This window comes from Brachyhypopomus gauderio, chromosome 3, assembly GCF_052324685.1.
Source record: "Brachyhypopomus gauderio isolate BG-103 chromosome 3, BGAUD_0.2, whole genome shotgun sequence".
Taxonomy (NCBI): Eukaryota; Metazoa; Chordata; class Actinopteri; order Gymnotiformes; family Hypopomidae; genus Brachyhypopomus; species Brachyhypopomus gauderio.
Window position 1 is genome coordinate 22,770,031 of NC_135213.1, and position 26,457 is coordinate 22,796,487.

General features: G+C 46.3%; 1 protein-coding gene across 13 annotated transcripts in view; it reads left to right on the forward strand.

Moving 5' to 3' along the window:
• cacna1g (calcium channel, voltage-dependent, T type, alpha 1G subunit) overlaps positions 1 to 26,457 on the forward strand; it is a 158,621-nt gene that overhangs the window by 107,178 nt on the left and 24,986 nt on the right. For 8 of the 13 annotated variants that reach the window (XM_077000482.1, XM_077000489.1, XM_077000485.1 and 5 more), the window contains 12 exons: positions 1,537 to 1,630; positions 1,923 to 2,086; positions 2,192 to 2,674; positions 2,766 to 2,866; positions 4,146 to 4,269; positions 9,329 to 9,397; positions 10,649 to 10,833; positions 18,901 to 19,027; positions 19,795 to 19,920; positions 20,100 to 20,189; positions 20,944 to 21,136; positions 22,499 to 22,549. In XM_077000482.1, coding sequence (XP_076856597.1) covers positions 1,537 to 1,630; positions 1,923 to 2,086; positions 2,192 to 2,674; positions 2,766 to 2,866; positions 4,146 to 4,269; positions 9,329 to 9,397; positions 10,649 to 10,833; positions 18,901 to 19,027; positions 19,795 to 19,920; positions 20,100 to 20,189; positions 20,944 to 21,136; positions 22,499 to 22,549 — 1,807 coding nt within the window. Of the gene's footprint in view, positions 1 to 1,536; positions 1,631 to 1,922; positions 2,087 to 2,191; positions 2,675 to 2,765; positions 2,867 to 4,145; positions 4,270 to 9,328; positions 9,398 to 10,648; positions 10,834 to 18,900; positions 19,028 to 19,794; positions 19,921 to 20,099; positions 20,190 to 20,943; positions 21,158 to 22,498; positions 22,550 to 26,457 lie in introns of all 13 variants that reach the window. The other 5 variants (XM_077000486.1, XM_077000492.1, XM_077000496.1 and 2 more) reach the window with 2 other exon arrangements.

Here is a 26,457-nt window from a genome sequence, read left to right on the forward strand (position 1 = left end):
GCTGGCTCCGGTGCCCAGCACTGAACTCATTATAACCACAAATGGCAATGATGCTAAGCTAAAGGCCAACAGAAAAGCAAAGACCAATAGGAGGTGGCGATGGCCTGAAGCTGGTAATGGAGTCCCGTGTCACTCTGCCGAGTTCAGCCTATCACAGCTGTGCTTATGTTGTTGTACTGTGGGTGGGGCAAGAATCCCTCTCCTGTCTTATAAATCTCACTTTCAGAGCCTTAACATTTCAAAGTTTCTTTGTTGTTGTTGTTTTCTTAGATTTGCTGTTGTGTTCTCCCGTAATGACAAATCCTGTTTACTTTGATTAGCTATGATGTGAAATTACTGTTTTATTGTGGTGTGTCTAGCAGTTCAATGATCCCACTAGTTTCAGACATGCAATTCTAATATATCTATAATCTATTCCCACATTTAACAGTTGTATTCACAGAAATAATTGACTGAAAACAGGACTAGACTGTTTTGAATGAATGAACTAATGGGAGACATTGTTGTTAGCTGGAAAGGTTTGTCAGAATAGTTCCCACTATCTTTCTCTCTCCTGATCTTATACATGATGGAACAGTAGAAAACCACATTTACGGTGGACCGCAAAATACTTGGTTTGGGTAAAGGGCAGAGGTCGTGTGTGGCCGCAGGTCCCATTCATCAGGAAGCCGCATGCTCAGGCTAGATTTCTATGCTTGCTATTGGCAGGCATCGCTCAGATGGACAGAACCACTGAAAATCATTTTCATCTTTAAAATGATGAAATGATAGAATGTTTCCTTGCATGCAGATATAGAGATGCAAATTATCTGACCATAGTAGAGAGAAAGAGCGAGAGAGAGAGAGAGAGAATTTAAGATTCTCAATCAGTATTGCTATTCGGACAAACCAGCCAGGGTTGAAATGTTGCGCTAGACCACACTGAAACACTGGGTTTCTCCAAACTAGAGATGGGAGGGAGGGTGACACAGGCAAAACATAGCGCTAAAGCCCCTTGATAAAAATAGCTGTGTTTATTTCTACAGCCTGATTACTGGATGTGCCGCCTGTTCTGGTCCTTCTACCCTAGCGGACTGGGGGGGGGGGGGGGGGGGGGGGGGGGCACAGATATACTCCACACCATGTGGATTCACCCTTCCACAAACAAAGCAGATGGTCTGATCATGAGATCATCCTCTCAGAAATACATGTGAATAATACATTTGACAAATATTTAGACCTTAGATAAGCAAACGGCTAATATGTCGATTGCGGTGGTTTCAGAGTGGTACTGCAGGATGAGACTGCCCATGCATGCACTGTATTGGTAGTGGCCTAACCCCCAGACCTTGATGACTCTTCCATGGATACCAGTCACCCTCTGGCTTCTGACTGTGAGGGCTGCTCGGAGGGGGTGGGGGGTGGGGCAGGGGTGTGGACACCCCTACTTCAACCTGCCCATCTCTGCCTTTAATCCCCCACCACCCTGACCTCAGTCACTGCCTCTCTCCTGCCCCCTACTGACCACTGCTCTTTTTGTCCCTGCATGTGATGAAGGGAGACGCCTCTAAGTCCGACTCAGACGCAGAGTCCTATGCCCGAAGTGTTGATGATGTGCGTGGAAGCAAAAAAGATGTGTCAGCCTCTTCTGGTGAGATCATGAGGCCATAAATGAATTTCCCTTCATAAAATATTAAAGCACCAATGAGCTGGGAGGCATCTGTAACATTTATGCCCTGTGGCATTGTGTTATCGTGACAGTTGCTATGCAAAATGCATACCTAACCCTACTCAGCAAGTGTAGAAATATGTAAGAGTTAAGGAAATGATGAACATTAATATTAGGAAAAGTCTAAAGTGTATTTTAGCCATCTGTCGTGTTTTAGAGGACGTCGACGTGTTTTAGCTTGACTGCTTGCCTCTTGCTGTCTTCCCGACTGCAGTAGCACCCATCAATGGCCATGTGGATCTGAAGGCCAACCTGACTCCTCCTCTCATCACCCACACGGCCGCCACCCCGATGCCCGTGCCCAAGATCTCAGGAGGAGACCAGTCCCGCAGGGGCAGCAGCGTCTCTGTGGACCCCAGCTGCCAGGAGAAATCTCCGGTCGGTGTGGTAGGACCTCGGCACATCTCTAATCATTCCTGTCTTTAACCATTGACAACGTGGTGACTGTATTGACCGTGCGACCGCCTCCCTCTCCCTCCGCAGTCCAGCGCACGCAGCTCGCCACACGCACCCTGGAGCTCCGGCAGCAGCTGGACGAGCCGGCGCTCCAGCTGGGCCAGCGTGGGCCGTGCGCCCAGCCTCAAACGGCAGAAGCAGCAGTCGGGCGAGCGGCGCTCCCTGCTCTCCGGCGACGCCCATTCCAGCTCCGACGAGGAGTGTGGCGGTGGGGGCGGCGGCTTCCGAGAGGGCGCGTCGGAGGGCGACGACGCCTCGCTCTCCCGAACTGACTCGTTCGGTCAGAGGCCCCGGCACAGACGCATGGAGTCGCTGGAGACGCGCGGCTCCTTCGAGCTGCCGGCCGACACACTGCAGGTGCCCTACCTGCACCGCTCGGCTAGCGTGCACAGCACCCGGCCTCCCGGGCTGCTCAGCAACGGCAAGGGGACGCCTACAGGGGGCGCCACTCGCCTCTCGCTGGACGAGCACCCGAGCGAGGATGACAACGCAGATGACGAGGGGAACCTGGTGAGAACGGCCCCTCTGGCTGCCGCTGCTGTATACTGACGTGCTGGAATAGGAGTTTCCCGTCTTCTCATCGCCTTGTCGCTCACTGCAGAGTCGTCGCGCGCGCCTCTACCGCTGGTTTGAGCGGAAACAGCCCGAATGGTGCCGACAGAGGAGCAGCTGGGCGCTCTACCTCTTCCCCCCCGAGAGCAGGTGAGGCCTTCCCACAATCCTCTAGCTCATGCCATCCCGTCAAGCCCGCCCCTGCTCAGAACGACCCTTTAGTGGACCGTGGCCCTGGTACTGTGGCCCTGATACCGTGGCTTTCCATGGTACGTTCCTCCTCGGCTTAAAGCTCCGATCCCCTCCCTGTCTACCGCTGTGGAGCCACTGTGTGTGCGCTAGAGCGGACGTGTCCGTGGAGGTCAGCCAACGCACTCTGACCTCGTGCTGTGATTTGTGGTCCAGTATGACTACTGTTCCATCTCGAGAGAAGCCAGCTGAGAGGAGGTTACCTTCTGTCGCCCAGTACATGAAGTCAGAAAGACAATGAAGTCCTGGGTATTATTTATTCATCTAATGCTACTGCAGTTCTTGTAGCTACAGTGTGTAGGTAATGCTTATGATGGATAGCCCCAACACACACATAGGAGAGAGTGTACGATGGGTACGATTTACCCTTCTTCCTCACATTGACCTGTAGCTATATGAGACAGGAATAAAATATATATATATATGTGTCACACATATAACACAAGTTCAGGATGTGTTGCATTGATCGAAACCTATCAAATAAAACCTAGAAAATAAAATAAAGGTGTACTTGTGGCTCAACTTGCCCCATGTGATCCAAGAGGAAATAACTACTAAGTACTGTATTAACCAGATTTTAATTCCAAATTATTAATAATAATGAAATGCCTCATTCTGCTGATTTTATTGTTCATAAAAAAATTAAATAATTTGTCTACTTTTCCTGAAGATGGTTTGTTAAGACAGTCGGATTCAGAGATAGACATGGCAGAAATAAACATTTAAAAAAAGGTGTGACTGAAACTTTTACACTTTTACTCTTTTGAGAAAGTTTTTCAGTTTCAGTGTGAGGAATAATAGTAAATATCTTAGCCTAATTCTTTCATAAGAAATAGCCCAACGTGATTATGACAGCAATCAATCATAGAAAATAAGAGGTATTCAACATCCCATGGCTGTGGGTTGCAGGGAAAATAAAGTGTTGTTCCCCAGGAATGTGGTGATATGTGTTTTCCTTCTGTTATTACAAGTATAATGTCATTGTCAGGGTGCAGCACTAAATTAAACACCAAATCATTGGCTGAACATCACATAATCATGGATGGGCACGAAGATGCACAGGTTGACACAAAGACCCCCCTCTCCACTACATGCTATTAGGCCGGCTCTGTTGTTATCAGCACTGCTGTCAGACCACTCACACTTCCTTCTAAATGCTTGAATCCGTCATGTCTTACAGGTTTCGTGTGAGCTGCAATAAGATTATCACCCACAAAATGTTTGATCATATCGTCCTTGTCATCATCTTCCTCAACTGTATCACCATTGCTATGGAGAGGCCCGACATTGAATCAAAAAGTGCAGTGAGTCCTTATGCGCACACACACACACACACACACACACACACACACACCTTTTAGATACATGCATTCTGAAGGACAGTGTTGAGGAGTGTGGGCACCAGGCTCATTAGTTCAGCTTGTATCTGTCAATGCCAATGCTCTGTCAATGTAGTGGTAATTGACTTAATTATCTGCAAGGCCAACTCTGGCTGATTAGTTAGAAAGCTTGACAGACAACAGCCCAAACCAAAAGCTAAGAGATGAAGTCTCTCTCTCTCTCTCTCTCTCTCTCTCTCTCCCTTTCTCTCTCTTTCTCTCTCTCTCACTCTCTCTCACTCTCTCGCTCTCTCTCACTTTCTCACTCTCTCTTTCACTTTCATTTTCTCTCTTTCTCTCACACACACAAGAACATGATGGAACACGCACACAGATTAAAATGCTTATGCCTATTTTTTAAACACTAAAGTTTCAGGAGGTGTTTTTTGCAGGCAAGCCATGCCTCACAAACCAAAGCTAGTGTTTGCTGTGTTCCACTATACTGAAAATGACACATTTTGAACAGAATGATTTAGCTGAACTTCATAGGCACGATGTATGCAAAGATTAATTCCTTTATTCTCAGCTTCCAAAGGAGGGATCAGCTTGGCTTAAAAGATTTGCTTCTCATTATCGGTTCAGTCTGTGTACTGTTTGTGACCGCTTCCTGATCTCTGGGTTGACACATGGGGCAGCAGAATGAAAGAGATGGGAGCAAAGGTCAGGGGTCATGGAGGCCGTCGGCCGGAAGCGCTTCAGAGAGATTACATTAGCATGAGGTGACGTCTCCGTCATCACACTGTCAAGATGTCAAAAAACAGATGACAAAATATTTATAACTCTGTTGAGGATGATGTTGATTTGAGACATCCCTTTCACCCTTTGTTTGATAGATATGTGCAGCTTTTTCGTGAAGAGACTGTTTTAAGCATTTTCCAATTCCTTTATGTCTGGAGCTCCCCTTTGCTGTGGATGAAAGCTCTGTCGCTGGGCCAGACTTTGGCACAGCGTTTGCATACCATGTCCCGGCTGACAGGCAGCCTGACAGACTCTGAGATGGCAGCGCCGCTACTCTTATGATCTGTTCACTCTCCCGTTATTTTCTCGTGCTTCTAGCCGGGGAGAATCCCAGCTCATGACTCAGATCAGGGTATTATTTGCACAGGGAGCACACAAAGTGCATAAAATTAAATATGCATGACTATATGATGATCACAAATTCAAATGTGCAGATGTAAAATATATACTATAAAAATTTGTAGAGTTTGTACTGAGTTGTCCAAAACAGCACACTGGTTTAGAAGGCCCTAAAGCTACTGTTTAACTGAAAGTCTTTCCTAAAGCTCATTCAGCATGAAATGAGCATTATGATTAAGTGCTTTATATCTTCAGATAAATTCAGTGGTCAGTGGAATTACAGCTGTGGGCAAATCTAGTGCTCAAATTTAATACTACATATTCCTAAATGCCAGAGGAGATGCAATTCAACTAGTAATTTCAGCAACAAGTGCTAGAAACTGTGAAGCAGGCAGTGTTGTCTGTGCTGGGAGGGACGGCCCTCTGAGTGGAGCCCAGCGAGTCCCAAGGAGTGAAACACGCGGCTAAACCTTTTCAAGACAATTCAGGGTAGATGTCACAGCATTCGCATAAATGTGGCTACTAGAGTTAAGCATTTACAGAACGATTAAATATGCAATCTTTATTTCCAAATGTCAGGTAGAAAGTAATGTTTGTGTCAGTGGAAAACATTACTAGCCCACATTGTTTGACTAGTTCAAGAAGAATTTGTGAAACAAATGTCAAGCCCTCAGACATCTGTAATGTTTAGAGGCTTTATAATACCACAGTGAAGTGAAAGATTGATGACAACACAGGCGCCATTAAAACACTGTAAGAATGACCCCATCGCACAGTCTGAGAAAGGGACTTAAGGGAAAAAAACAAAGAGTTGTTTCAGATTGCCACTTGTGGCTTTTCCTGAGGTACGCAAAGAGAATGTGTGGGCCATGGCAGGAGCTTTCTCACACTGACACAGGCATGTTTGGTGCTTTGAGTGGCGCTAGCAGGTAGCTGTTGGAGCTGTTGGAGATGTTGGAGCTGTAGGGAGCGGTGTCCCTCTCATGCAGAGGGACTCCGGCCGTGGTGCTGCTCCTGGTGGAGCTGAAGGCCCATGTCTGCCTCGCTCATTCACTCATATATTAAGATATGTGGGTGCAGGATTTGGACAAAAGGGGTAAATAAGTTTGAAGATTATGGATTGGTTCTTGTGTACATTAGCATTTCTTTTCCCTGTGTGTGTCCTGAAGGTGCTGCTACAGGAAACCCCCTCACGTGTCCTCATTGTGTTCAGAGACACTGTGGTGACTGGGAGTCATGTTCTCCACATCTTTGTGTTCATCAGGTGTAATCTGTGTAATCCGGTTTTCACCTCCTGTCCCCTGGAGATTCAGGGCTTCTTCAACTCCCCCTAAAAGCATCATCTATCAGGCCCGGAACATCTCAGATCTGCTAGGGTCTTGTATCTCCATGTACGCGTGCGTGTGTGTGTATGCGGAGGTGTGTGTACACATGCATGTGTTTGAATATGTGCACATTTTACATAAATCGCATGTTGTTGACTTATGCAGCAAGTATTCTGTATTGGAGTTATTTGGGTTTAATTTTGCTCAATTTTGATATTGTCATTAGCTACAATAATCAGTGTAAATGCTGGTGTCATCTGCACTTTGACTCTTTGAAACCGACATGACAAAACATGGATAAACGTTAAACCTTAGAGAGAAGGAGAGAGATGCTGTATATGCTTCTGTCACTGTTTCTGCTTTCTTTCCTGTTTCTCCATCCTGTCATTGTCTCTCTACCTTCTATCCCCACTCTTTGAATTTTAAGAACTTTTTAACTTTAATGTAATGCATTGCTTCGTGTTCTTATGCCAGTCACATCTGCATGACAAATCCTCTTTATAGTAACGGTACTCACTGCTACGGCACAGACGTGTAGCATTAATACTTCATGTGAAACATTTTTTTCATTTAGATATTAACAAAGGCCTTCAGAGCCAGCACCTGGGCCCCATGTCAAGGCCAGGTGTGGTTCAGCCCGCAAGCATCTCCAGAACCCGAGCTAATGAGAAACAAAGGAAGATGAGACCGAGGGGTGTTGAATCAGCCTTGAAGAAGTGCCTGCCTCTCTCTGTAGATGTAGCAGTGTGTTTGCCTGTGGGGCTGGTGGGGTTCCACACACACTGGAGATTCCAACAGTATGCCTTGTTGGCATGCTTTGTTTCATTCATGAATTTGCACATATGCATGTCCACACACACACACACTCACTGACGTATATACTCGCACATACACACACACTTGCACACGGTACACACGAGTGATGAATGAAAACATCCTCCCAGCAGAGTGAAATAGCGAGAACATCGTCCTGTTTTCAGAAACAGTTCCAAGCATAGCGATGATGTCAGCGTGAGCCCCTCCGATTGGTGGGGAGGGGGGGCGGGGGGGCTGAAAGCGTGCTGCCACAGCCCACTGGGACGTCTATGAGTGGGGGGTCATGGGAATCACAGTCCCAAGTCACTGTGGCTCACACAAAGAAGGAAGGATCTAAACAAGCGGGCGCAGATTACATTCACATTCCAGCTGAGCTGCTTGTTTTCTTTCCATGGTTCTTGTTTAAGGTACTGCTGGAGTGATTTCTCATCCCTGTGCATGTTGTGTCCTTTGCTCTGGCCTTTCCATCCTGAGCCAAGATTATGGCACCATGATGACCTTTTAAGCACACCGGGCCCTGTCGGAGGTGGTCGCCCCCCCCAGCCCAAACCTCTTCCTCATTGTCTTCTTGCCCCCTCCTTATTTACATAGAACCCTTCACACAGTCTGGACAGCAACCATGTGCATTTGCGGCTCCATCCCAGCACTCAGAGCCATTACCGTTAGCCTCTGACATTTGTTGATGCTAAGTGAATCTCTGCAGGCTGAGGAATGCCAGCATCTGGCTATCAGCTAGCAATCCTGCCATGGACGTCCATCCGGCCCAGTTTCCTGGTATGCGCTTCTCAGCAGGACTGGAGATGCAGAGATCTGGGAGAGTCTCCCATGTTGGCAGAGCCCTCTTAGCAGCGGAGGCCGAGATGAGCTTCGCTGCAGAGTGGTGATTAGGACGGAGGGACCGGTCCACTGATGGGCTGGCGGTGTTGATGGGCTGCCCTGTCACCGAGGGAACGTGAGGCACACTGTGCTGGCGCAGGTCAGAGCAGAGAGGTGGAATCCCACAGCACCTGGAGCGTGGGATGGCTGTGTGGCAGAAGGAGGGGGGGGCAGAGAGGGAGGGAGTGAGAGAGAGGAAAAGGGACAGAGAGAGAGAGAAAGCAAGGCAGAGAGATTTCTGGTTAGGAGCAGAGTGACTCTGTGGCCCTGGTGTGATATGGTGCTGCTGTGGATAACAGAGGATTTGGGCTAAATTGTCCTGTTATGCTGCCTTACCCGTTTATTCCAGTTAAGTACGCCATATCATGACTGCTTCTCATTTTACTGCCTGCCTGATTAATGTTACACTCGGTTTAACAAACTCTAAAAACGGAGCCAAGTAGTATCTCACTGTTGTGAAGGAAACCTACAGTCATCATTACTCACTGAGGTATGTAGCAGTACCTACTGAGACTGATAAGATGTGTCTTGTGTACTGAGCAGCCGTGTGTGTGTGTGTGTGTGTGTGTGTGTGTGTGTGTGTGTGTGTGTGTGTGTGTGTGTGTGTGTGTGTGTGTGTGTGTGTGTGTGTGTGAGGGAGAGAGAGAGAGAGAGAGAGAGAGAGTGATGTTAATGCTTGTGGAATACTCTATGCGTGGGAAGAGTCACAGATCCATACATGACTTCACAGGAGGCACCTCTAATGTGCTATGTGACACCCATGCGCGTGCACACGCGCGCACACCCCCTATACAACAAACACTCCTCTCTGCACACACACAAACACACTCCTCTCTGATCCTACACTGACTCAGCCGTCATGTTCCCTCTTCATCTGGCTTTCTCCCCAGGAGCGGATCTTTCTGACGCTGTCCAACTACATCTTCACTGCCATCTTTGTGACCGAAATGACAATCAAGGTGGGTGGCATTTACCTCTGTGTGAAGTGGTTGGTCTCTCTGAGCAGTGGTGACAGAACTCAACCTCTTCCCAAAACTCAAGTCCAACATGGGCCAGCTTTATTTCCATATGACTTTTTAAAAGTGCTCAACGTGTCTCTGTTTTAGATCACAAGGATTAAAGTAGACTGGTCAAAAATCTTTTTCTGCAGCATAGTGAGTGGGCTCAGGACCTGCCAGTCTCTTTCACTGGTATTCAGTCCCTTCCTAGGACATGTGCAGAGACTGCAACAAAGACTCTGACAGCTTTACCTTACCTCACATGGCTGAATTAAAAAAAATGTGCATGTGTGGTGTCTTACACGGGCTTAAGATAAGGAGGTGTCTGAATTAGTTAAGGCAAGCCCAAAAGCTATCCCTTCAGCCCTCGTCTCCGCACTATACAGGAAGAATCGTCTGCCCGATATTCAAATGACCGGCATTAAAATGGGGGAGCGTGCTGGGGTCTCTCAAGAGAAGACAGCAAAGTTCACAGGTGTCACTCATGGAGGTGTAGGGTTTCTATTCCAAAGCCCCGTTATATGCCAGGTCACACCCACTCAGGAGATTTCCAATGAAAATCATGCCAGAGAATAATCATACTCACTGGAGGTTAATTAACGCTTCCTGACAAAAAAAAAAGTTTTCCAGGGCAGACAAAGATGAGAGGAGTTCCATCGCTCGTGGCCTTCAGTGTGCGACATGCTATGGTGCGTTTGCATACAGCATCATTAGGGAACATTGCATTGCTTCTTGGGACTTTTTTTCCTGACCTGTTTACCAGCACTTTTGCAAGCTCCTCTTGGAGGACTGTGATGCCACACCTCCACACCTCTACACCACCACACCTCCACACCTCCATACCTCCACACCTCCACACCTCCATACCTCCACACCACCACATCTCCACACCACCACACCGCCACACCTCCATACCTCCACACCTCCACACCGCCACATCTCCACACCACCACACCTCCACATATCCACACCTCCACACCACCACACTCCCACACCTCCACACCACCACACTCCCACACCTCCACACCACCACACCACCACACCTCCACACATCCACACCTCCACACATCCACACCACCACACCGCCACACCACCACACCCCCACACCCCCACACCGCCACACCTCCACACCTCCATACCACCACACCTCATTTGGAAGGAATGATGTGTTTGTTCTGCTGTGTGTTGAATGTTTGTGTTTGTGTGATGAAGGTGGTGGCCCTGGGATGGTGTCTCGGGGAGAAGTCCTACCTGAAGAGCAGCTGGAATGTTTTGGATGGAATGCTGGTGATGATCTCTGTCATCGACATCCTGGTGTCCATGATCTCCAACAATGGCACAAAGATCCTAGGCATGCTGCGCGTGCTTAGACTGTTACGAACTCTACGACCCCTTCGGTGAGCACCCCACATCCCACTCATTAACCCCACTCACTAGCCCCACTCACTAACCCCACTCACTAGTCCCACTCACTAACCCCACTCACTAGCCCCACTCACTAGCCCCACTCACTAACCCCACTCACTAACCCCACTCACTAGGCCCACTCACTAACCCCACTCACTAGCCCCACTCACTAGGCCCACTCACTAACCCCACTCACTAACCCCACTCACTAGCCCCACTCACTAACCCCACTCACTAGGCCCACTCACTAACCCCACTCACTTGCCCCACTCACTAGCCCCACTCACTAACCCCACTCACTAGGCCCACTCACTAACCCCACTCACTAACCCCACTCACTAGCCCCACTCACTAACCCCACTCACTAACCCCACTCACTAGCCCCACTCACTAGCCCCACTCACTAACCCCACTCACTAGGCCCACTCACTAACCCCACTCACTAGCCCCACTCACTAGCCCCACTCACTAACCCCACTCACTAGGCCCACTCACTAACCCCACTCACTAACCCCACTCACTAGCCCCACTCACTAGCCCCACTCACTAGCCCCACTCACTAACCCCACTCACTAGCCCCACTCACTAACCCCACTCACTAACCCCACTCACTAACCCCACTCACTAACTCCACTCACTGTCTTCACATCCCACTCACTAACCCCACTCACTAACCCCACTCATTAGCCCCATTCACTAGCCCCACTCACTAACCCCACTCACTAGCCCCACTCACTAACCCCACTCACTAACTCCACTCACTGTCTTCACATCCCACTCACTAACCCCACTCACTAACCCCACTCACTAACCCCACTCACTAGCCCCACTCACTAACCCCACTCACTAGCCCCACTCACTAACCCCACTCAATAGCCCCACTCACTAACCCCACTCACTAACTCCACTCACTAACCCCACTCACTAACTCCACTCACTGTCTTCACATCCCACTCACTAACCCCACTCACGGTCTTCACATCCCGTGAACACAAAATTGCCAGTCCACAGTGTTTCTAAGGAGAAGTGTTTCAGCCCTTTCTAAGAGATCTACATGGTGTGCTCTGATGTGCTCTTTTGCAGTGTGTGTGTGTGTGTGCATGCGCGAGTGTGTGTGGGCCTTGTGCCTTTTTTCTCATAAAGAGAAGCTCTTTAAGGTCTTCCTATACTGAAAGATTTATCACATATTCAGCAGGAGCACAAGAATCAAATATTCACTTTTCCTGGCCAATTTGCCTGCATCTATCCCCTATCATTAATTTATCCTTGTTCTTCAATGATCTGGGAATCTTTCATATGGTTCTGCGCCATGCCAAGAGGGCTGCTTGACAAAATTAACTTGGGAGAAGTGCCTATCCACAGCATGTTTTTGTTTGAACAAGTTTAGAACAAATAGTGATTTTTATATCATCACTGTTGATTTCTGGGGGATTAAGTATTTGACTAAGGCAGTTTGCAGATATGCGAAGAAAAAGTCTTTAATTGAAATGCTGTTTGTTTGCGTTCCATATTTATGTGCATTTGTTGCGGTTCAGTTAGTGAAGCTCTGGGATTCTCACGCTTGTAAAATGACATTCCCCGCTTCATCACGGAGGACAGAAATGGATCCGGCTCTTTTTCCACAAAGTTATTGGCTTTACAGAGCAAATCTTTTCTGATAGTGTCCTGAAACTGCTGAGTGAGTCTTCCTGTAGCTTACAGTTGACTACCCCTATGATCCGACCAATCACAGCATTCCACCACGCCTTCATACCCTGATTGAAAGTCACGCTGTCTCTTTCTCCCTTTCTATTTACACTCCTCTCTTGCTGTTTGTCTCACGTATTCACTTACCCTTTAGCAGACACACTATTATTTTAATACGAGATGTGAAAGTGGGGGACAATAATCTTTATAATCCTGATGAAGTACTCGTCATGACCGCACTGCCAGTAGTGAGGACATTGTCCTCTTCCAAAAAGTCAAACATTTTTTTAAGTACAATACCTCGTTTGTGTAGCACCTTGCAGTTGTGTAACGCATTGCCTATATCATAACTTTCAAGCAGTGTGCATGTATGCACTTTTGTGTGTGTGTGTGTGTGTCTGTGTGTGTGTGTGTGTGTGTGTGTGTGTGTGTGTGTTTTCTTTGGGAGGTGGGGGAGGGGGGATTCCTGGCGATCTTTTCTTCAGTGACCAGTTTTTATGTTCATACACTCTGGTGTGGAGTCCAAGCTGAAATCAAAAGAGAGACAAAGAGTTGTAAAATGTCTGCACGCTGCAAGCTCGGCCTCACCAGTGAAGGTGAAGGTTCAGGGCTTGGTAATCTACACCACGTGTGTCAGGCCTGCTTGATGATATACTGTAGGTCCCAGGTAGGCTTAGTTCCTGAGGGTGTGGGGTGGAGATAGGAGGTGTGTATTTGTGTGAGTGCTTGTGTGTGTATGTGTGTGTGTGTGTGTGTGTGTGTGTGTGTGTGTGTGTGTGTGTGTGTGTGTGTGTGTGTGTGTGTGTGTGTGTGTGTGTGTGTGTGTGTTTGTCCACATGCGTCAACTGGAATATTAATGGTGTCATTACAGTAGAACAGCAGGAGGAGTGTATGCACCTTTGTTCTGCAGACAGGATGATGTATCTGATATGTTAAAAACAGCACACCCTCGCCCGCGGTCATCCATCAGCCCTCTGACCTCAAGGGTTAAGCCTTCACACTGGAAGTTAAGCCACACGCTACCGGAGCACCTCAATCAATCTCTACAAGATGCAAAGACGTGTGTGGCAGCGTTCCTCCCCTGGAACACGTGTGAAACACCACTCTGTTACACAGCACTGTTAATACTTCCTCTCACTCGGCCCTGTGTTGGACTCCGTTACACAGTACTGTTAATACTTCCTCTCACTGGGCCCTGTGTTGGACTCCGTTACACAGTACTGTTAATACTTCCTCTCACTGGGCCCTGTGTTGGACTCCGTTACACAGTACTGTTAATACTTCCTCTCACTGGGCCCTGTGTTGGACTCCGTTACACAGTACTGTTAATACTTCCTCTCACTGGGCCCTGTGTTGGACTCCGTTACACAGTACTGTTAATACTTCCTCTCACTGGGCCCTGTGTTGGACTCTGTTACACAGTACTGTTAATACTTCCTCTCACTGGGCCCTGTGTTGGACTCTGTTACACAGTACTGTTAATACTTCCTCTCACTGGGCCCTGTGTTGGACTCTGTTACACAGTACTGTTAATACTTTCTCTCACTGGGCCCTGTGTTGGACTCTGTTACACAGTACTGTTAATACTTCCTCTCACTCGGCCCTGTGTTGGACTCTGTTACACAGTACTGTTAATACTTCCTCTCACTGGGCCCTGTGTTGGACTCTGTTACACAGTACTGTTAATACTTCCTCTCACTGGGCCCTGTGTTGGACTCTGTTACACAGTACTGTTAATACTTCCTCTCACTGGGCCCTGTGTTGGACTCTGTTACACAGTACTGTTAATACTTCCTCTCACTGGGCCCTGTGTTGGACTCTGTTACACAGTACTGTTAATACTTCCTCTCACTGGGCCCTGTGTTGGACAAGCTCAGGTTCTTCACTCCTCTTCACATATGGTGTAAACATCCCATGGCCCTCCACTGCTGTATTCATGTTTGTCCTTGATAACCCCCTAATTAGTGCTGAGTGAACGGTCTCTGCTTCATTTGTTCATCTAATGGCGCTGTGCACGGCCTACAGCCAGTGAGCTGTACAGGGTTTTTGAGCTGGCTGTACAGTACTGTGTACTTGGTGTTATTGCCAGGAGGAAACTAAAGGTGCGAGTGGCATGAGGTGAGCAGCACACATGGGTGTGATCTGCTGGCTCTGATACTCTGAGATCTCAGGTGCTCTTGCCTTTCAGACAGTTTTTGTCTCTAGCTGCCAATTGTGTTTGGAATTGTTTTCTTTGTCTCAGTTTTTTGTAATGTCGTAGATGAATTGTTTGTATGTGAGCAGAAGAGACAGGGAGTAGTGTGTGTTGTGTTGAACATGGCTGTAGTTATTCAGAAGAACTTGATGTTATTGTATCCCATGACATGTATCATGGCAGTTTTTTGTGTGTGTGCTCTCTGTTCTTACTACTTTTAGTCATGTTTGACTCTGCAGACAGTCCAGGTTTGTTGAATGTCCTCAGCTTGTGTGTGGGCCGTGTGTGTCTGCGTGTGCGTGCAAGCGTGTGTGTGTGAACACGTGTGTGCGTGCCTGCTGCTGTGCGTGTGGAGCGGAGAAGCAGCGCTGGGCTGGAACTCTCCCTCCCTCTGTCTGTCTCCCTACTCACGGTCCAGCCCGTCTTCAGCCTCCTTTAATTACAGGCAGAACGCGAAGGCGTGCCAGTGAGCAACAGGAACAAGTGGACCCTACATGCTCTGCTTGTTCTCTGCTGGCTTTTCTCTCTCTATTTTCTCTCTCTCCTCTCTCTCTCTGAGAGAGAAAATAGAAGCGATGCATGTATGAGATGGTGCCCAAACCCAGCGAACAGGCGTCATGTTGTAGCTGTAGTCACAGCAGGAGGCGTGCTGCCGCAGAGAGCTTTGTTAACCTACAGGCACCAGAGAGAGTCAGAGAAACCTTCCCAGTCATCTGACCTTCTGCCTCCTAAAATATTTTGGGAATCTTAATCTGTCATAATGATAAATTACTTTCTTTATAATAATCAATGTTTATATTTAATGAACAGCAAACTTGCATTTTAGATTCTCCATATTATACATTTTTGGTATAAACAAAAAATAGAAGCCTGTGGTAAAATTGGAGTAAGGTGTTTGGACCAATACAGTTGTGAATGTGTCTCGCTCTGGTGTATAACAACAATGCAATGTGGCTTGATAAAAAGATGTCAATGAACTTCAGAAAAGGCTCAAAAAGCTGAAAAGCATTTTGAAAGGATTTCTAAAGACTCAAAAGACGGTCAGGCAGATCATTTATAAATGGTACAAATTGAGCCCTTTTCTGCTCTCACTAACGCTGAGCGTCCTGCAGAGATCAGTGTGTGTGCATTCCAGAGAATCCTCAGGAGTGAGCAGACAATCTTGGGTGACATCTAAGGATTTGCAGGTAACATTTGCACTTCTTGCATACCCAAACAAAAAGCAATACACAAGTGTTTAATAGGGGGTTAGCATGCAGGAGTGTGCCACTCTCCAGCAAAGCATTGTGGTAATCTGGTCTGGTAAGTGTAATCAGCATTGTGTCTGGAGATAACAGAACACTGCATACTAACTCCAGAATGTTATCTGTGCTGATGCATGGTGCAGTCCTGCCTTGAGGCTCCAGGGCCTGACACAATCTTGCAAGCTTTAAGGAACCCATGAATGACCAATGAATTCCATGTTGTATCAGGACACTCCACAGAAGACCGTTCAGGGTGTCTGTCTGCATGTGATCTAAAACTCAAAGGAGGCTGTCATGCGACATGACAATGATCCAAAACACATGAGTAAATCAACAACAGAGCAACTGTAACCAAAGAGATTCAGTATTGTAGAATGTCCAGATCTCACTGAGATGCTGTGGCGTGATCTGAAGCAGGCCATGCATGCAGGGCTGGCAAACAACATACATGAAGTGAAACATTCACTTTTTCTTTAAACCATTTGTAAAATGTGGTTGGTTGCAAAGAAACGTGCACAATTTTGTTACTATTATTCATTTGTATTATTCACGATTGAGCCATTCATGCAAAAATACAGATGATTGCAGTGAATTTACACCCTTTCTCCTGAAGTGTGTTCTCTTGGACCTCTCAGTCTCTGGCATGAGTTATCCTCAGATGCTTTCCCTCGAGGCATGCAAACAAGTGTCTTTTCTGCTCCAGAGTTTCCTACTGCTGTGGTTCAGCCTCAGGCTTCTGCAGCACCTTAATCCTCACTATATACACAGAACCACCACTGAAAGTGATCTAACTCCTCTTACACACCTCGACACCTAAGTGACTTTGTCACATAGTGCACAAATCTCTTGCCGTCTCCAGCCTCCTGTCTGTTCCTCTTCCTAAAACATCTTCATTAACATATTTGCCTCATCATTATTGCCATCATTATCTTTCCTGCTCCCTCTCTGTCTTTCTCACACAAACACATGCATTACACATAAACACCCAGCCCTTTACCTCTCGTAACATCTCAGGCAACACTGCCCTCTACTGGTGTAGGGTGGAAACCCTATGTGGAGAATGAGGAAACGTTGGCCGTCATTTAAGAGCTTTTTAGTTATTCAGTTATACCTCCGAAGTCGCACCTGAAATCTCTGGAGGCCTAATCGTATAGATTTTTTTTAAATCTTTTGTAATTTCTATCACCTATCTGACATTTATTGCCTGGAATCTTTTTGCTGTCTTTCTAAGTTTTAATGCAGATGCCCGTCTTTCATGAAAAGACAAAGAGATCCAGGTAAACAAAGGACAGAGAGAATAGTCTGTTATCGCAACTCTTTGGGGCAGCATTTCTTCCTCTCTGTCACGTTAGTTAAATCAGATTTGTGTTTTAACATGGTCCCCTTCTCTCATTTTGAGACTAATGAGATCACAGAGCACTTCTTAAGGAGATCAGAACCTGGGATCTGATTGGCCTTCTGCCAGGGAGCAAAAATCCCTGCCTGGATGAGGAGTGATGGGTCCTTTATTCTCCGGTTTAACGAGAGTGACTACTAACATGGGCGTAATGTTGCTTTGAACAGGGCTGGAGATCAGATTCAACAAGACGGCTTTAAACCTCAGGCATGTGATCACTGAAAAGAAACCAGCACTGGGACTAAAATTAAGGTTTCATTGCTTGTTTGAGAATAGTAAGAAGTATTAGGACTTTGGTCTAAAATATATACAGTATTTGTAAAAAAATGTTTTCTAATTATTTTGTTTAAAAATAATTTACTTCATTGGAATGTTTTTCACAGTCATCACTTTCATGGAGTTATTCTGGGCTTTTTCACGTGCAATGACAGCCATTGGTCACGTGACATATTAGAGGCATGGCCTGACCAAGTGCACTTTCCCCATATAATCTTAGTGCCGTTTTCACAGACTATTGGGATTGGTAACTTCAGCGAGCTGTTGTGTGAAATATTTTCAGAGTACACTTTCAAAAAGTGGTGGGTACATCATCAGCCATTTTAGAAAGTGGAGGGGATTTTTTCCCAGCATTCCCAGTGTCCCCAGTGAGCCCAGTATAAATTGTGCCTGTGACTGCAACTCCCCTGCTTCTACTGCCACAGATTACCATTTGCTCTTGCTGTAGGGATGTTTCAGCAGTGCAGTAAACCCCACATGACTGCCAGCCCATTTGAAGACACAAGCAGCCAAATGCGTTAGAGTTCCTTCTTCAAGTGTTTTCCATTCCATGAGAATTTAGGAGTTTGACCAAACGTTAAGGTCTGATGAATGCAGATTTTGAATATCTGTTGATATGCATGCCGTTGTGCTCGTCTCCGTAGTGGTTCAGTGTCTCCGTGTGCGCTAGTCCACCCTAGCTTGGCCGCGGTGCCAGATGTCTTGCTGTTAATAATTAGACCCCATCGTTATTCTAACGGTTTAATTAGAACTGTCTCTGCTCTTTGTGGGAGCAGCCGGCTCCTCTGAAACAGCACAGTGGTGCGTTAACTAGTTGGAGTGTTAGCCAGCTCACCGGATTGGGTATGAGGACAGTTTTCAAGGTAACGGTGGGGCTTTCCGTCTCCTTGGGAAAGGTGTTGATTGTGAGATTGATGTTGAAGTGTCAGACCGGCAGGCAGCCGTTGGGCGGACAGAGCAGCACAGAGCTGTTGGAGTGCTGATTAAACGGGGGCCAGTGATGGAGAGGGTGCGTGTGCCGGTCTCACCCTGCCACAGGGATGCAGATGGAGCAGAGCCTCCGGCTCACCGTGCTCCTGCCCGCACACAGACCTGGTCGTGGCGAGAACACTCTGTAGATCATGTGACTCCTCCAAAAATCTGCTTCCATACCCTCCTGGTCCTTCCATCCTTCCACCTCTCCTTCACACCAGTTTGATGCTTTGCAGATCTTCTGAACTTTTGTTCAGGTGTGTTTTTTTCTCCTGCTCCATGTTTGTAGGGTGATCAGCCGCGCACCTGGGCTCAAGCTGGTGGTAGAAACACTGATGTCATCCCTCAAACCAATCGGGAACATTGTGGTCATCTGCTGTGCTTTCTTCATCATTTTTGGGATCCTCGGGGTACAGGTGAGTAGACGTTCTGGTTGTGCTGAATATGTTTTCAGCATTTACATTACAACTGTTATGAGTGTGGTCTGGCAGGCTATTTATTTTGCCAACATTAGAGTCAAGTATAAACTTGGCGTCATAGACTTTGAGGCTGTACTAGTGGGCATTCCTTACAAGATTGTGTGTAATGGGTCATTGTTTGAAAAGATATACTTGAGGAGAACATGTGTCTGGAGTCCCTGACAACCTCCTGTATCTAAGTACTCTGTGGTATGACTGGGATGAAAAACTTGTCTTTTGTGCCACTAAAGCTGCGATCATGCGTGTGTCCCCGCTGCCTGCATTGCATGTTAAACGGACTTCGTCCTTGTCTTTTTTTTTTTTTCATCTCTTAATGTAATGAAGGGGAATCCAGTCCATAATTAGAGTCAATCTTATTCAGTGACAGTTGTGAGCTTCTTGAGATGGTTGTCACATCAGCCATGTTGGACTCATGACCTTTCCTTTCAGTTAACAAGGCCAACAGACTCAACTGTATTGAGCTATAACTCACGACTCTAATACTCATATGACAGCCAAGGTGTAATGTGTGGCTGACAATATTGGATCCTTTCTCAGTGTACAGCTTCCTAAATGCATACACTTGATTGGTGTACCAAGCAGTCAGTCATCCTGTGGCAGGGTCATTTGATAATGATAGGCAAAACATATAGGACCCCATACACTAGTTGAATGTGTGGGCTGAAAGGTGTTTGAGTGCTGTCTCATTCGTTATCTCCTCACAGCTGTTCAAGGGCAAGTTCTACGTATGCCAGGGTGAGGATATCAGGAATATAACAAACAAATCCGACTGTCTCCTTGCTAAATACAACTGGATCAGGCACAAGTACAATTTTGACAACCTTGGGCAGGTAAGCACTTAATTTATAGATTTTTTGGTTTTTTTCACCACACCTGATGGAAACCACCCTTCTTTTTCAAAGGTGCCATGTATGTGTCCTGAGTGTTTGGCATCACAAGTGAGGTGGTTCTTCTTGGGTTCTTTTCCATATGCACATAATCTGTTTGTCCTCATATTCTGTCCCTGCAGGCCCTGATGTCTCTCTTTGTGCTGGCCTCTAAAGACGGCTGGGTGGACATTATGTACGATGGGTTGGACGCTGTTGGGGTGGATCAGCAGGTACCCATCCAGCTCTGGTGTTGGGGAAGTGGAAATTGTTCTTGCTATTATTGTATTATTGAAGCTATGCTAATATTGTATGCTATCCACGAGGTTATTAGCATGCTAATTGAATACTGGATTTGTGTCATAACAGGACTTTGTGCATTCATTAGTTTATTTGACAGTCAACTGAAATTTCCAAATTGTCTGTGTTTTTGCAATAATGTTAAATTAACACAACATTTTGTGGTTCACCGAACCTGAGTAAAGTCTAAGTCAGCATGTCTTTCTTGGGTTCATGAAACAGGTTTCCTATTTATCGGTGCTTCTGAAAACTCCCGACTGTTTGCTCAGCAGATGTGTCCCTAGAAAGTACCTGTTCATACACACTTCCAAAGATGTCCATTTGCCTTTTTGAATAGTGAAAATATGTGAAAATGTAATTCCCCCACTTCCTGTCTCACAAAGGATTGCTGAAATTGCGTCCTGCCCGGCATGACTGGAGAGTTCAGCTTCTCCTTCGCTTCCTGCATCCGAGACATTTGTATATTTGAATCTGAACACTCGAGGCTCCTTTGTCCATTACACAGCAGTTCCACATATCAGAACGCATGGTGACAGTGGCGGGTCCCTTTTGCAGGTGCACTCGGATGTGACAGGAGCGACAAACGCGCACACGTCCAAATTTACTCGAACCGATTTATTTGGCCGTGTCAGCGCGTTGCTCGGGAAGGTCGGACGCTTATCCGTGTTCTCTACACGTGCCTTTCAGCCCGTTATGAACTACAATCCGTGGATGCTCCTGTACTTCATCTCCTTCCTGCTGATCGTGGCTTTCTTCGTGCTCAACATGTTTGTGGGCGTGGTGGTGGAGAACTTCCACAAGTGTCGGCGCCACCAGGAGGCGGAGGAGGCCAAGCGGCGCGAGGAGAAGCGTCTGAAGCGCATGGAGAAAAAGAGAAGGAGTAAGGAGAAAGAGCTGGCTGGTCGGTAGTCTTTCCACATCTTTCTGAGTCCTGCTTGACTGCTAGGATTGACAGAGCGCTAAATCGCGAGCCATCGCTGATTAGAATGAGCTGCGTCTGATGAATGAGACGCCCAGCACCCCCAGCCCTCCCCCTTCCCCAACCCTTCCCTTCCTCCTGTAGCTAAGATGACCCCCACCCACCCCTCAACCCCCGGCCTGCGCCCTCTGCCTGGGAATGTATCTGGAGCATGTCCCATGGCCTGCATGGTGGCTGTTCTCTGATGGGGAGCAGGGTGTGTGGTACATACTGCCACGCTGCTCTTCTCATGCATGCAGGGCAGTGCAGCCTGAGTGGTAAACAAAGCTTTTTCAGTTTTGCCACGTTTGGCAGAAGAGTTGGATTAGGTCGTTCAATCCTAGTTGTAGACTGAAGTTTTTTTTCCTTCTTTACCCACTGCCTACTATTTTTAGCACTTACAGCAAAAGCCCACCTCATGACTCTGAGACCAAACAGTAGTAGACAGTGGCATCCTCCTTTTTTGCACCCTTGAGAAATACAGATATGAATATGTCCTGTATGATATGTGATGAGGTATTGAGTCGCTGAACAATAGGAAAAACACAACACAGCTAAAGGTGCACCACCAGCATTTTACACATCTTCGGTATATAGGTGGGGTCTGAAGGTCAAAGGTCAAGACTGACCTCCCCTTCATGTTCTCTGGGAGGGCTCTCTTCAGTCCACCTGACATCATTAATATCCCTTTAATTTGCATTGCCCAATAGGTTTGAATTCCTACATTTGTTTATTTATTTTTGAAGATCTATCACCTCATCACCACTCGTAGTAGAGCGCAAACAGCTTTTTTTTCCATCCCCCACTTTTCTTTTTGGAATGAATGGTTGCTGTAGCAACAGGGAGCTAGGTCTCAAGTGGACTGAAAGGTAAATTTCTTAGTGGCCTAATCAGTTTATCGGAGATTCTTTGAGACGCTGTAGCTTGTTTGTTGATTGAAAAGAGCAGGCCGTAGTACATAACAGTCAGTGCTGATAATTTGCCATGATGAAAGCTTCCATTTTGTTGTTTGCCCAGCCAACGAAGAGCACAGCTCAGAGAACAGGAGAAATGCTGTTATATGTCTGAAAACTGAAAAGAACAAAAGTACCTTAGAGAAGTAAAAACACTGCAATCATGAAGAGCACTGAGCTGAGTTGGACTCAGAATAATTGGAAATTTCTACATATATCGAATGTTCAGTAGTATATTCTTTGAAAGTCCATTTTTTTCTCTTCACTTATGCTCCAGCTCCTTCTGCAACCTCGTTGGCTCCACCTGATTAACATGGTCTCATTCTTCTAGATATAATGCTGACGGGTGTCAGTTGGTCCAGCCCTGATGGCGGAGTGACAGGTACAGAGTGTTTATAGCATGCTTATGTGTTCACCGTGGTGGTGGGGTTGGGGTGTGGGGGGGTATTGGCTACAGGGCATCCTGAGGCAGGTTGCCCACGAGCAAACCTCATGTGAGCGCAGGCCAGCCGTCTGTGGAAATTGTGTATGTGCAGTTACCCACAACCCATCCACCGTCCACCAGCATTTGGCATGAGCTAGCCAAACCTTCCACTCACACTGGGGAGAGAGAGACAGAGGGAGACAGGTAGAGGGAGACAGGTAGAAGGAGACAAAGGGAGACAATAGGAAAAAGCCACCCCCTCCTACCTACTTTAAACATCTCTTATGTACTATTTACATATACAGTTGTAAATAAATACACTATATTGCCAAAAGTATTTGCTCACCTTTCTTGACATCCCATTCATAATCCATAGGGTTCAATATGATGCTGGTCCACCCTTTGCAGCTAGAACAGCTTCAACTCTTCTAGGAAGGCTGTCCACAAGGTTTAGGAGTGTGTTTATGGAGATATTTGACCATTGTTCCAGAAATGCATTTGTGAGGTCACATACCGATGTTGGACTAGAAGGCCTGGCTCTCAGTCTCCACTCTAATTAATCCCAAAGGTGTTCTATCGGGTTGAGGTCAGGACTCTGTGCAGGCCAGTCAAGTTCATCCACACCAGACTCTGCCATCCATGTCTTTATGGACCTTGCTTTGTGTACTGGTGCACAGTCATGGTGGAAGAGGAAGGGGCCAGCTCCAAACTGTTCCCTCAAAGTTGGGAGCATGGAATTGTCCAAAATGTCTTGGTATGCTGAAGCATTCAGAGTTCCTTTCACTGGAACTAAGGGGCCAAGCCCAGCTCCTGAAAAACAACCCACACCATAATCCCCCCTCCACCAAACTACACTTGGCAAAATGCAGTCAGACAAGTACCATTCTCCTGGCAACTGCCAAACCCAAACTCGTTCATCTGTTTGCCAGATAGAAAAGCGTGATTCGTCACTCCAGAGAAAGCGCCTCCACTGCTCTAGAGTCCAGTGGCGGTGTGCTTTACATTACTGCATCTGACACTTTGCATTGCACTTGGATGCAGCTGCTCGACCATGGAAACCCATTCCATGAAGCTCTCAGTGCACTGTTCTTGAGCTAATCTAAAGGCTACATGGATTTCTCTAGTGATTGAATCTGCAGAAAGTTGGCAACCTCTTCGCACTATGCACTTCAGCATCTGCTGACCCCTCTCTGTCAGTTTACATGGCCTACCACTTTGTGGCTGAGTTGCTGTCATTTCCAAACACTTCCATTTTCTTATAATACAACTGACAGTTGACTGTGGAATATTTAGGAGCGAGGAAATTTCATGACTGGATTTGTTGCACAGGTGGCATCCTATCACAGTTGCACGCTGGAATTCACTGAGCTCCTGAGAGTGACCCATTTTTCCACCAATGTTTGTAAAAACAGTCTGCATGCCTAGGTGTATAAAATTAATTTTATACACCTGTGGCCATGGAAGTGATTGGAACACCTGCTTCCCATAATTTGGATGGGTGAGCAAATACTTTTGGCAAAATAGTGTATGTTTAGTTCATTCTGGCATTATGCCATTTGAAGGATTGAGCAAAATAAAGTGATAGCCCATTCTGCAGTTAGTGCTTCTTGTCATACTAATGACCTTGTGTATGACTATGCTGTTGCTGGTGGACACCCATTGCAGTGTATTGTGGCTGACTGCGTGAGGGGAAGAGTTCCTCTGTGCACTTCCAGAGTTCTGTAATCTCTCTGCCTCTGATTTCTCTCATTGGTTGGTTGTCGTTGCACAGTGGTCACTTCGTATTGTGATGTAGCCTCATGACACTGTCTTCGTGACCGTAGTGACATCGTGGGATTGTCTTACCAACACACTCATTGTTGGTCAGATACTGCATGTGAAAGCTCATGTGTGACTCACATGAGCACAAACTCCATGTATGTAATGTTTTAGTTATTTATGTAATGTAAATTGTATTGATATCTATATGTAAATTATACCTTTTCCATCACTAAGCAAATATTTACAGAAGACCAAGAACAGACAGTTGGCTGTACTCTACAGATGGTCCAAAAAACCTAATTTTAATGTATATTTTGTACAAACTTTGCATTAAATATGCAATTCAATAATTTGAAATAGTATTTATTGTATACACTACAAGTATCATTTGGCTGGGCTCCATCTTGTCATTGTAGGCTTTCAGATGTCAAGATGATGGAACTGTCTAGTAGTAGTAGGTGAAGGACACTGGACTTGGTGGTTTAATCTTGAAGGTATTTGGCCAGTCACCCAGAGTGCTTCATCAGTTCCTTTGATTAGTAGGAGGGTCTTCAGAATATATACTTTGCAGCGTGAGTCACACCTATGACATTGTGGATCTCAAGATGCTCAGAGAGCAGCTCCGAGGTGTGAACTGGGGTAAAACGAGTGTCATAAAGAGGGTGGGACGTAAGTAGATGATAAGTGGTTCTGCAGACCCCACCTCCATCCAGGAGAGATTGGTAGATGGCCTACTTAATTACCCTTTCAAAGCTGTCGTCTGTCTCCTTTAAGGAGTGTTCCTGCTGCTGAGGGTGTCAGTAGAGTGCTATATTGTGACTACAGCAGTTTCCTGTGGTCCTCATTGCCTCAGACTAAGATCAGCTGGGACAGATTGTTGTTTTACGTTCTGGTCCGATGCGGACCAGTGATGTGCTCTGATGATACATACATGGACAGTTAAACAGATGAATGTGACAGGAGGTTGTTCGGTCTAGCAGCTCCAGAGGCAGAGTGTTCACAGTGTGTTACACTCTGCTTATGTAATTATCTTGAAGAGCTGAGCACTTGTGTGAATAGGGCATGTCACTGGAAATAGAGCGTGCTTTCAGGCTAAGCCTGAATGAGAGACCTCTTCTGTCCATGTCGTTGTTGGTGACTGAAGAGTTCTTTTCAGACAGCCAAGGCTCCTCAAAAACTCGGCCTCCTCTGCACTCCTAGTCCCAAAAAATAATAATAAACCCCGGGACGCCTGGGACAGGACGTGAAATACGGACATGTCCCAGGAAATGCGGACATGTCCCGAGAAATACGGACGTTTGGTCACCCTACTTTTGAAGGACCAATTAGGAGCACTTTTCATTAAAACAAATGTTCACAAAGGGAAAGAAGTGAATATGACAGGATCCCAAGGACATTCTCAGCAGACTCCACAAACATTATATATGAATCAAAACTAACTTAGGAACTAACATACTATCATTTTCTAAAAAGATATTCCTGCATTGTTATTCAGCTAAATACTTAATTTTTCCAGGTTAAAGACAAACATACTGTATCCTGGATGGATTAACTGTATCTGTAGCAATTATAACCCAGCAATAAGCAAGAACCCAGAAACAGGTCATGTTTGGTAAAGACCCCATTCTTCTATATTGAAAATGGAGGGTGTAAAACCCAAGCCGCAGACTCAAGACTTGACCCATGACTTGAAAATTTAACTGGACACACATTATGACTTAAATTAAGGATTCAAGTTAGAGCCTTGAGCTTTATACCTGACCTTCTAAATTGTGTCTAAAACCTGCCTATGCCAGACCTCTGCCTGCAAATTAGACAGGCCTGGCAAATGTGGATTAGTATGCTCTACGATGAGGACCTAGATCACACAGGTGCAACAGCCATTTAGAAAAGGCACACAGCTGTGTATGTCTACTGCTAAATTATATCGGTGCCCTTTAGATGTAAAACTAACAGATTCCATTTTGTTTCAAATTAGCAAATAATGCATTAATTAGCCTTCTGTCCAGTTACAGTGTACTTCTGCATGTTCTTGAATTCCTGGGACCTGGACAGGAGGGGTTTACTCCCCCCAGCAATCTGTTTACCTCCGTTAGCTCATGGCC